Source organism: Apteryx rowi, unplaced genomic scaffold, assembly GCF_003343035.1.
Source record: "Apteryx rowi isolate R43461 unplaced genomic scaffold, aptRow1 scaffold_5, whole genome shotgun sequence".
In the NCBI taxonomy this organism is placed as follows: domain Eukaryota; kingdom Metazoa; phylum Chordata; class Aves; order Apterygiformes; family Apterygidae; genus Apteryx; species Apteryx rowi.
The window spans coordinates 5939667-5952427 of record NW_020450760.1 but is presented as its reverse complement, the minus strand read 5'-3'; the positions used below and the strand labels follow the sequence as shown (position 1 = coordinate 5952427).

Here is a 12761-nt window from a genome sequence, read left to right as displayed (position 1 = left end):
GCAATGGCTGAGAAACCAGCCAGAGTATTTCTACTAAACAGTGTATTTCAATAGCAGCTGACAAAGCCATGGCTAGTTGCTGTCACTTCCCAGCTGAGAAAAGAGGAGAAGCAAGACTGTATTTCAGATTCTAGATAAAAGAAGTTTCAGTATAGCAAGAATACGTGGTCCTTTGTAGGGCATAGTCCAATATTAGTTTTCTCATTCTGAAAGATCTGGGTATACCATGTAAAGGAGTCATGTCATATGGCTGGGACTTATCTTGACACTATTACTTTACGAGCAGAGACCTTTCAAGACACAGGACACATCCATAATGCTTTGGAAGAAAGCTCTAGCAGGAGAAATTGATAAGGATCAAATCATTTCAAGCTATGGGCTGTGATCTTGCTTTGTCACTTACAACTGTGTCAGTTTTTAGGAAGTGTTCTTCAGTCAGTGATGTTGCAGTACTGCCACACTGACTATGAGGAAAATTATACCCTTATAGGGTTTTGATTCCAGAAATTATGCATTTATGTCATTTTCTGAGATGTAATTTTCTTTTGCCTTTGACTCATGCTCAGCTGCAGCAGCAGTTTACCAGATATACACATGATCTGTAATACTGAAAATACCTCTAATCAAAGGAAGGAAAGTCATCTACCTTTGAAGTAACTGAAGTCATGCCACTGAGACCCAGTTCCATAAAGATTACTTGCATTTCTTTTTATTTTCTTTTAATATTGGGTTCCTGATCCTTTAATCCTGCTGAACTTTTACATTATAAACTGAACATATAATCCTTGTTTTTTAGACTCTGTAGGTGTTCTCCTTGTGCATTTTTATGTGGCTTTTCAGCCTTGCTGTTAAGGTAACAACTTAAGGTCACAACTTCTTTCAGACAGTACATTCCTCTTATGTACATGCTGTGCATTAGGCTAGTTAATTATATTTGCAAAACATATTGAGTGAAGAAATTAAGACCAGGCTCTGGAAATACTCACATTACTGTCCTCCAAGAACTTAAGTGCTTTGGCTATGTTGTTCAAACGAAAAATGCGATGGGTTGAAGATTTGTATTCATGCATCTATAAAAAAATAAGAGTTTTTAAAAATGATAGAATTATTCACCACATCACATAAAGCTTAAAAAAATACAAACACAGAGCCAAAAGAAAAGCTGAGAAAATCTAATCTATCTATATAAAAGTATTGCCATCTTTTCTGATCAGTGAAGTGCTTCAACTACATGACCTGCCCTGGCTGTAGCAGAACAGGGTTAGCAACCAATTTCCCTGCTCTCCAGATGCTATCACTCTTTTAGATCTCCCAGCTTGATTAATTATGTAATCACTCCCTAACCACGTTCAGTCACAGGATCAAACTTCGCTGAAAATTTATAATAATAGATTTTTTTTTTGTCTTGAATTAAATTAAATGATCCTAATGAGGAAGCATGAGCAGTTTTGCTAGCAGATACAGGAAAGTGGGAAGCAGAAACCTTCGCTTTGGCGGAGTGACACAGAATTGTTGCATGCCTGTCTCCCTGCAATTCCACTTTGGCACACTGTTGTTTTTTTTCCTAGCTGTGTAGAAACAGCTAACTGTCAGTGCAACAAGTTTGGCCAGCTGACCTTCCCTCCTTCCTTGCCCTCCTCCTTGATTGTCCAGTTCATAGACTAGAGTTTGCCATGATGCGTCTCCCCTTCTAATTCCTTTCCAGCCTGGCTTCCAATGCCAGTCTGTGTGAATGCACATGGAGGTATTGCTGCTTCTGCCACAGCTTCCTCAGACTACATTAATATTAAAAAATATGTGGTTCTGAACGCATGACCACATTCAGTGGGTATTCAAGTTGCAGTATGCAGACAGTTCGGCCACTGTGGAGCATCACCAGTTATTTACAAGTGCATCTGCAGTGGTAAGAGGGCTGCAGAGCAAGTCTCTCCTCTTACCCAAAAAGAAGTGTGGTACACACACAGAAGGGAGTATTTGCTGACAAAGTTAAAGAAGAAAGAAAACATTTAAGTCAACTGTAAATGGTCGCTTATACTTGCACACGTTTCCATTTCTGGCCTGTGGCATTTTATACAGCTTTAATGAAGAAAGATGGAGAAAAAAAGATTCTGATATGTACAACTGTGCCCTTCCAATTTAGACCATATCAGTAAGATTAGAGAAATCTGAGCCAAGATACCAGAACTAAACTAACAACTACACAAAACAAAATCACCAAGCATCAGCAAACCTATTAAGTGTTGTAATTATCTTAGACAAAATAGAAATACAATTTATGGATTAAAAAAATAATACAACTAAACCCAGCAAATTTATTCTTCCTTGGTAAAGTGACTTGCATGATCCCCCAGTGAAATATGTGAGCATTAATAAGTTAAGCCTTAAAAAAATGGAAGGGGTAAAAGCATTTACACAGATCACACACTGGTTTCACCTCCTTGTTATATATTTCCTTGGAGACCTAAGTTGCAGCTCAGGACATGAGACTACAACATAAGGAAATCACAGTGGAATTGCTGAAATGCTTCTTATTATGCCCAAGACGCTGGACCAATTTCTCCTTTGTTCCTTGAATGTTCATATGTTGTTACCTGGAACACACAGAGCTCCATACTAATGCATGTTTCTCCCCCATACATACCAGCTTTTGTCCTGACAGGACTTCCAATAAAGCCATCAAGATTTTGCCATCTTGTATATCAATAAATAAATCTTTCACTTTCAGAGGAGGTTTGCACTGTGAAGAAAAGAAATCAGGTAGCCCTTAAAATAGCATTGCTTGGTAGGTCACCATTATTTCAGAGAGTAAGAAGGAGAATTTTACAAGAGACATACTAGAAATTAATCTTAAGCTGCAGGAAGAAAGGACCCACTTTTCTTCACATCAGTAGCAGTTTTGTCCTAGGTATGACTAAGCTGAAACTGAGATATGAGTACTCATGTAACTGAGATCAGACAGGGAGTTATTCCAGACTTTACATTACAGAATCTCATCCAAAAGACCCTGCCTAGGTACTGAGCACCCAAGGGTTGGATACTGATCCCTCGGACTAGGACAGCTCCAGCAGACATGAATCCCACTTTATGTGGAAAGAAACAAGACTGAGATCAAGCTGGCCACAATATTCTATTATTTCCTCTGTCTGTAAAGTTTCTGGTGGTCCCGCTCTGTTTCCAAGTATTTTTAAAGTACTTTAAATGGCAGCTTCTTACATTGTGGCTCTCTCTTCTCAGCAAACTCCTCCAAATGAAACCATCTCCTCACTTCACAGAGGGGTCTGATGATGTGCGCACTGCGAGGCACACAGTCAAATTAACTTAGCCATTAGAGGTAGTCTCAGATGCAGGAATTACCTTCTGGTCGGGTGTCACTCACTCATGTGTCTCTAAAGAGCCAAGACCTTTTGCCTTTAGTTGGGCAATGCACTACTGTTCAACTAAGCACAGCTTCTGGCAACCTGGGACTACACATTTTTGTTTAGTCTTGCATCTAGCCAAGAGTACTAAACAATACTCCATAGCAAAAGGAAAAAAAGCCCCACTCATTTCAAGATTAATAATCTATCTCAAAGTCTCCAAACTCAACCTTTTTTATTTATTTATTTTTAACTTAAAACAAGAACCACCAGAACTTGCAAGATGCAGACTACTCCCAACTATCCCACAACCAGCAGAGCCAGCTCCTCTCAAAAGAAGACTCAGATGGGACGGTCTGTTCCAAAAGGGAACACACCACACCACAAAATGTTCCTGAAGAAGTACAGGAAGAAGACTTCACTCCTGCCTTTACAAAAAAGAAGCAACTCTGCAAGAAGTGCTTCTTTGAGAATAAAGGCAGAAGCAAACTTTCTCAGCAGGTGTCCTTGAGGAATCTCCTGTGATTAGAAAGAGCTTTAGCAACACTCTCATTATTTACATGGATGTGTTTACTGTGACACTTCCAGCAAAAACAGTAATATCATCAGCAGATTTTTACCCTTCCTTCAAAAAAGCATTTTTCTGTGTTGCATCAGAGAGGAAAAAAAATGTATGCACCCCAGAGAAAACAGTTTATATGCCCACAAAGTCTCTAAGACTTGACATGCTTGGCATGGCAGAATTAACAGCACCCTACAGCCTTTTTCATGATCTAATTCCTTTTGTAAATTAAAGGCCTTTTTCACAGTCATACATTTGACAACCCTTTTCGACAGCTTTCAAAATTGCAGTTTGTTTAAAGCTCTAGAGCCTGATTCATGAAGGAATCACATAACACTTTCTTCATTCTGAGAGACCTTTGGGAGCAATTGCTAGTCAAAACATTACCAAGTAGCCTTATTCTCATTTTCCAATGAGATTTAAGAGGATCCTTTCATTTCTTCAGCAACAGACACTGCAGAATAGTGGACTGAAACATCTACGTATGTGATGCCTTTCTTCTAAAAGCCTTTTGCTTTACCATGTCTGACACGCAATCACTTCCCAAGAAGTAAAGGGCCTAGACTGAGAGTCAGCTTACAGCCCAAACTTAGTCCCAATTTGTACTTCATGAAATTTAGCCACAGATATTAAAGGCACTCTGAAGCCTGAACTCCAGTCCAAGTTCTGTACGTTGGTCTCATGCCTTGACCCTGCACTAAGCAATGCTACTGTGTCAGCAGTATTAACAATTTTTTTCTGCAATCCTCTCATCCTCATCAGCAGGACAGCCCTTCTCTGGATGCCAGACTATTTGTGTGAGTTAGTACTTACCTACTGTCAATAGGAATAGTAAATTAGGTTCAGTAGTCATATTATGGTGTGATACAGGAGAGATTAAGAAACAATTAAGTCTTAAAAGTATGCTGGGAAGTCTAAAAATTAGTTCTCTAACATAGCTGGATATGTTAAGATCTCATTATACAGGCCCCAGAAAAATGAATGACAAAGAATTATTTTTTCCCATCTGGAGATTTGGGACTGAGCCAGGATCTGAAGAACAGTACATCTTTGGTCGTGATGCTTCTAATACTAGAACTTCCAGTCCAGGGAATAACATAGTTATCATCACCTCAGAGCAACCTGAACCACATTTGATCTTTTGTGGGTAAATTCTACAGCCTCATGATAACACCCAGTAGCATTAGGTACGTACGTATATCTGAGATGAACTAAAACCAGCCAAGCATACATTGCACCTGAAAAGCAATTTTCATTACCCAGAAACCTGCTTTCCGATTCCCCTTGTTCTCCTCCAGACCTCCACATATGCATACTAGTCAACTTTGATTCCAAATTCCAACTACGTTGATTTTAAAAGGAGTTAACTGCAGCCTGTCTATTGGTGTATCCTTGTACCTGACTATCAAGACCATTTGTCAGTCTTACCTTTCCCAAATGTAAGTTTATCCATCTGGTAAAGGTCCTCTTCTGTACATTTTCCCGTTCCACTATAAATAACAGAAACACAAAGACAGCATTTTAGTTTCCAGGAGAGGTGAAGCTTATTGCAAATTTCAAAAACTCATGCACAAAAAGCCAGGAGTCATGAGAGCCCTGTGAATAAAGCAAATGTATTCCATCTAGATCAGGAGACATAAGGTTGAGCCATGGTGTTCTGTTGCGCTTCTTTGCCCAGACATGATCTATCCATTTGCAGATACATTTTAAAGTATGTGGAAAAAAATCTCTCTTAGGTTTGCAATCTTCAATGTAGCATTTAAAAGGTGAACATTTATGTGTGCACAGCTCTCCAATGATGTTAGACTCTGAGCCAGCAGTTTGACCCTTGTTTGTCCATTTACAGGACTACTGCCCTGACACCCTCATGCAAATTGGGCTTGTGTGGATTCCAGCGTACTTACTCGCACACACCATGAAACAGGAGCACATTAGTCAACACGACAATTTTGTCTTCTTGCCTCCAAATGGAAAAGCTTCCTCAAATCTTCCCCATCTTCTAACTAGTGCATTTTAAATCAAAATTCCCAGTCCCTACATCAAAGAATTATTTTATTTATATTGCAATAAGACAAGGAGCGCTTGTTCCTTGCCAGAAGTGCTGTACGCTAGGTGCTGTACAAATAACTCTTGTACCAGCTGAAGAGTTTTTAATCACATGTGCCATTTCCTGAATCCATTTCCATAGTGAACTAGAACAAAAGTGCAAGAGGAATCATATTTCTGACCAACTTTCATTTGCCTTCTAATATAAAAGAGTAACACATACATTTAATATAAATGAAGTAGACTGAAGAATATTTCATTTTAGAGACAATTATTCTCAAGTGGTTCTCAAATTTCACTTGAATTAAGGAAATCTGGCAATTCACGAACAAAAAAGCATTAAAACTAGTTATATGCTGTATTTCAATTTACTCAAAGAACATACCAAATACATTTTAAAACCGTTTTATGTTTCTTCAGCCATAAGAAAATACCTAACCTACCTACTGGGAAATCACATTCTGTAAAAGTCTGGCTTGTTTTTATTGGTCAGGCTAATTATAGGCTAAGTAGTAGCTTCCGTAAATCAAATTTTAATATTGTTCTTTTTGATCATTTTAACTCAAGGGTCAGCAGCCTCTAATCATATATATAATTGTTTTCCTTATTTTTATGTATTGGAATAGAGCTTTCAGCATGAATTACATCTGTCATTGACAGTCATTCAGGCCTTTTAAGTCCCCTTATTCCTGTAAAACCTGATTTTATGTAAGATTGGATTAAAAAAAAAAAGTCATTAACCTTTAAGTGCTATAGAAAACATGGAAAATGCCAAACTAATTATTGCTGTTGGCTTTTCTTTTAAAATGTTTTAAAAGAATGTGCACAGATTTGAAACAGCGCTCCACAAATGAAATTGTAAATTACATTAGGGCTCCAGAATATCAGTAAAATAACCACAGCATTTACTACCTACAAATTTCAAAATACAATAGATTAAGAGCTGTGTCACATCTATCGAGAGCTTCCCTTCCTTCAGCAGCCCAACCCCAGAACAGGCTTTCTGTGCACTCGCGCACACACATCTGTACAGTGCAAGTGTTATGTGTCGCACACAGTGAAGGGCATAACTTCGACAATTGATCTGTTTTAAAATTAACCTTTGAGGGCGGGTGGAAGTTAATGTTAAGCCAGATCTACTCCCAGATATGCTTCTTTTTGTTTAAATACATGCGCTGGTGCAAAGGAGAAGGCAGAACACGAGCAGGAACTATCAGTGGAAGAACAGGCCACCTCCTTCTCACGCCACCTCTTTCTTACACTAGTCTGAAATGTTCAGGACTGCTCAGATGGGCAGGGCTAGGTTTCAGGGAGGACCAGAGGTCTTGTAAAATGGGCTGGCTATACAAATTTCCATTGTCGACCAAAATCAAAGAGAAAACACAGAAGGGTACACGGAAGCGAAATAAATGTTTTCTAATTTCAACAGAGGCTTGGTTTCAGTGAGGGCCTATTTTTCACCAATCCCTTTGGCAATCTTAAATTTCAGGGTAAATAAGGATGCGAGAGAGAGCTGTGTTTATTTACAGACTACCCACAAAACTGAGCACATATTGGCTCTTAATTTTGCTGCAGAAATTCTGCCATCAATGCAAATTAGAGTTGCACATATGCCTGAAAGGGTGGGCAAGCCAGGTTGGTATTACCGCTTCAGGAAGTTCATGCACCAAAAAAACCCCAGACACATTCAGGAAACCACATGCATATACACACAGTTTTCTGACGCTGCTCAGTGAACATTTCTACAGCAAACAAACTCTTCCAGGTAAGAGCAATGACCTAGAGCAGACACTGTGATTCTGCAATAGTCTAAAGCAATAGTAACTAGAAGGGGAGGAGAAAGGGGGAGGAAATGTGTTTATAAAAATCCCTAAGGCAGACAAACCCCTAATGCAGTCCATATGCTTGACTGGAGAGTTAATGGGAAAAGTGCAGCACAGGTATTTATTGATGTGTACCTTTAACTGTTATTCTTCTCTAGCTTTGTGGACCTCCCAGTTTTGGTACAGCCTCTCTTCTCCACAACCTTTTCATTTGTGAGGATTGTAGAGACTCTATAAACTTTATACAGTTTCTATAAATTAAATGGAATCTTTTTTTCTCCTTCACACCTACTATTGTGTAAAAGTGTAGAAAATCATTCAAATCCAAAGTTCCTACCCTGTTGTATATAGTTTACTGAAACTGCACTGGGTCTACTGGGCAGCTAGAGAGCAATAACACCATTATAAAATAATAATTACACACACCATATGGCTGGCCTGCACACAGATCCAGTGCATTATGCTGGAAAAGAAGGATGCCTGCTGTGAGGGTTGAATTCAAAGATGTAATGCAAGAAGGTAGTAAAAAGTTAGAAATTGCCATTTTGGTTAAGCTCAGCTCACCCTTGACATAAGAGACAATTAAAAATACAAAGAGAAATTCTGCCACCACACAGAAACTGGGCCTGCAGTACTCTTCCAATGATCTCAAATGCAACATGGTTTCACAACCTGGTCTCAGGTGTTGCAAGGGCACAGTATTTATATCAAAGTACACGGGTACAGCACAGGTATTAGCTGCAGTAATTTACTGGGGAAGAAAACCCTACCGGGGAAAAAAGTGTGCTGGTAGGCTGAGGAGCCTACTGTAGCCTATGCACATCTCTGCCTCACTGCTGTATCCTAGAGGACAGCAGAATTTGGTTTGGTCACAATATGTGCACCCAAGCCAGTTTGCAAATAAGGAGTCACAAAGATACATATTCTTGTTTGTCAAATCTTCTGGCAAAGGAAACTGATCTGTCACAGAATAAAACTAAGCTAGTTTAAAGACCACTTGGACAAATTCAAGGCTAAGCTAATATGAACCAGTAAAAGTAAGTTCAGCTCGTTCCCTTCAAGGCACTATTTCCTTCCCTACCAGCCTAGAAATTGCTCAGGCATTCACTTCTGTGCCACTTCTTCTTCCTTCACATCTCTCCTCAAAGGCCATTTTTGTTGCAATACCACAAGAAGCCAATCCCCCAACAGTCTCTACATTCAACAACAAATTGAAGATAGCAAATATTGATTCACTTTTAAATAGTGTTTATTCTGCTGTTGTAGAACTGGTTATGAATAATCCTCTGAGACACACCACCATGGGGCTGGGCATATTGAGGAACTATGAAAAGTGGAAAATGAGTTGAGTGGAGCACTTGCCTGCATCTAATTTCATAGCTTCAGAAAACTGCTTGATTTGCATGCATGGATATTACTCCCAAAGCAAAGGAGAAGGTCACTTAAATCTGCCTCCACAGCTATTAGCATTTCAGCCAGGATATCATTAGCAGATGATGTTAAAATCTTCATAACAGGCTAAGATTCACTTACAACTTCCCTTCAAGACATCTCTTTAACTACTAGTTTTATAACATGCACAAAAGCCAGCTTCCTAGTTTCTACCAGAGATTATAACCTCTATATAAGATATACGTTATTAACATTAGGCAAGTTTTCAATAGGGAAATGGAGGCGTTGGCCATCTAACTGTGAAAGAGGGTGCTTTGCCTGCCTTTGACTTCAGAAGTAATAACTTGCCAGGAGAATCATGCCACATCCACTGCATCAATAACCACTTGCCACCACAGAACCAACTCGTATCCTTTTTGGCTCTGGAGGTCAAGAGTTTGGGCACCTGCCAAGATCTTAGATCAGGAGAAATTAGCACTTCTCATTAAACGACAACAACAAAAATATGGGCAAATGTATCATATTTAAATACTTCATTGGCTAGCCTAACTCCAAAATGGAACATGTGTTTCAGACACCCTAAGTCTTTGGAAATGGAATGCAAATTCCTCTACTTCCTCCTTCCTCACTCCAAAAACTCAACTCGCACAGCCAAGCAATCAATCAGTCTCCAATGAACAGCAGTCTCCTTTCAAACCACCCAAGCTCCAGGGCACTAAATTAAATAAAAACTGGATTTTAAATCGGGCTTCACCCTGTGACTCAGCCTAGGTATTTATGATTACTTGTTCATCATAGTATCAGGTTTGAATACTAATTTCTCTGTTAATTTAATGTTCATGAAGGAAGCCAGACTGACATCTTTAAAAATCAATTTTATCTAAAATTGCACATTTGCTGCCCACAATGTTCCAAGCCTCCTTGCCCTACTATGTCTCAAACACTGCAGAGAGTGTTTCCAGACATGAAAGCCCATCTTTTTTTTTTTTTAACACATAATAATAAGGCTACCAGCAATATTGTTAGCTGAGAATTGCCATAGTTTTTGTTTTAATTTGGTGCATACAAAGACACGGACTGATGGCACTGAATAGCCAAGTTGAATTACTGTCAAACCACCAAAAGAGGTGATGTCTGACTCAGTTTTGCATCTAATAAGCTTCTGTATACAGAGCAGCTGAGACACATGAATCCTAGTATGCTATTCTACCATTTTTGTCTATGCAGATGCAAGTAATTGTACACGTCATCTTGGCAAATAAGGGATATGACTTTATTTACAATGAACAGTGTGACGTTAGATATAGGATGTTGATGTTAGATAATAGCATATCATCAGATCTATAAAGAAGCACAGATCCTTGTCCAGGAGAGCTTTCAGTGTTCAAATTCAATACAGGGGATAAAGGTCACATGCAAAAGGCAGAAGGAGGAGGGCAGACGAAAGACAGGTGATGTGCAAGAAGTAACAAATCCTACATGGGGAGGGTGATAAGAGGCGAGAGAAAAAAAGAGAGAAAAAGGGAGGCTGGGTGGGAGAAAGCAACTCATAGCAAAATAAATGGAGAGTTTAAGATGAGATGTGTGAAGTAGGGCAGGAAGAAGTTCAATTAACTTTCTGCCTGTGACTGGTTCATTTGAAGACAGAGTTACATTAAACACAATGAACTGTGTACCCTCTGAGACTTAATTTCTAATATATATTTTTGTAAGTAGCTGAAAAAATAGCTCATAGTATGACATAAGACAACATGTAGGAAAACACATGCCTCACATCTATATGGTGGAATCCAGCTATACTACTCAGTAAGCACTCAGTACTTACAAGAAAAGCTTCATATTTGTAGGAGTGTGAATTTTAATGGCATAATCAGAGCATAAAGAATAATTTTATCCAAATAGCCCAAAAAAGTCATTTTATAAGCTTCTGAATTCCTGGGAATTGTGTATTTTCCTTGTGCTTAAGAAACCCCCAAACAGCTTAAAGGATTAATATAAAATTTCTTTCTGATCTATATAGGGGTTAAAGACTTTGTTGTGTACCATATGCCAATTTGATGTAATTTAGAGCACATGAAATATTAAATCTTAAAAACTCTGGTTTTCTGAAGGAAACATCAACTACACTATATAACATAGAGACTGCTCTCAAGTTACCTCCTATGAAACAGGGCCTCTAAGCCTTCCAGATGAGGTTGTTAAGTTAATTGTTTGTTGAAACTGACTCATTTATTAGGGTCCTTATTAAATTTCTATGGCAGGTGTTGAAAGCTTGAGGCTTTTTTGTTCCATCAAAGTTGCAGAGTCTGAGTCTTACTGGTTCAAAATTCTTTAAAACTCAGGTTGGCACTGCAGAATACAAACATCACCGGATCTCAGGCATTAGATTTTCATTAGCTGCAGTTAAACAGGCTTCTTTTAAAGTTCAATTTCTGGTTACAGCAAAATATTTACTGCTGCAATTGGTATATCTCATGTGGTAGGATTACACACACTGACCAAATACTGAAGGATGAATATGAGATTCTTAAAAAAAACCTCTTAGTACTTCAATCCTCACAATGTCTGAGATGGATGTTCTTCTTACCACAGCATTACATAGATGAATTTACTTGTAAACTCCATTATGCTCTGGAAGAAAAGTCCCATATAAAATACCACTATTAGAGATGACCAAAATAGCTTCCAGCGAGAGAGATTTATTTTCGCCCACGAAAAGTAATTTGGTAGTGGCAGATGGTAAAGATCCCCCTCCTCGTACCCTTCAACCACAATGTAAACATCTCTGTTCTGATGACTTTTTATAAGCATGGAAATTGTTATTGAACAAATTAACAAATTTTCTCATTTACATACCAGGAACGCTCTCATTAAACAGAACTTGACATTTGCCAAGAAGAGATGCAATTCTGTTCTAAACACTTTGAATGACACAGACATCAACGTTTCCTGGGAATGTGACTGGACCAAATGGAGTAGTAATTGGGTTAAATTCAACGGTTTTGGAAATGTTAATCTAACAAGCAATTTAAGCATTGATCCAGCACAAGACTTCTCCAGTTGTGCACACCACCTTTTGGTGTGGCATATTACATGCTGTGCAAGGAGCTCAATACCTCCTTTTGTGCATGAAGATAGACAGGATTTGCTGTTACCAGCAATGGCCATATAGGAGCATTGCACATTTCAAAAGACTTGATCCAAGAGTTTCTTCTGGCCTAGGGTTCACTGTGTTCCAATGTTTTCTGCTGTACGAGTATTGATTTTTACAAATGGTTCATCTCCTAGGATTACTGATGTTTCTTTGGGGTATTTAGGTCCCAAGCTGTGTGGTGGGCTGAATGTCCAACACTCAGTTTAGAGCTTTGCCATTGGTCAAGTACTAAACTCTGCTTTAGAGGTCAATGATTAACTTCAACTTCAACCTCTTTTTGAAACTTTTCTACCTAATTGAGTATATCAGGTCTGCTCAAAGATAAGTCAGGAGTGAGCTTCTGAAAATAACAAAGTTATAGTCACTGCATTCAGCCAGGAACAAGTTAGTCCTGACTTGTTGCTAGTTAGAAGAATGACTCTTGAATC

General features: G+C 38.7%; 1 protein-coding gene across 1 annotated transcript in view; it reads right to left on the bottom strand.

The window, feature by feature from the left end:
* CLMN (calmin) overlaps positions 1 to 12761 on the bottom strand; it is a 28567-nt gene that overhangs the window by 14746 nt on the left and 1060 nt on the right. Inside the window, exons 3-6 of the mRNA XM_026079451.1 lie at positions 11718 to 11758; positions 5347 to 5408; positions 2642 to 2737; positions 987 to 1070 (exon numbers count right to left, since the gene is read on the bottom strand). Coding sequence (XP_025935236.1) covers positions 987 to 1070; positions 2642 to 2737; positions 5347 to 5408; positions 11718 to 11758 — 283 coding nt within the window. The remainder of the gene's footprint in view (positions 1 to 986; positions 1071 to 2641; positions 2738 to 5346; positions 5409 to 11717; positions 11759 to 12761) is intronic.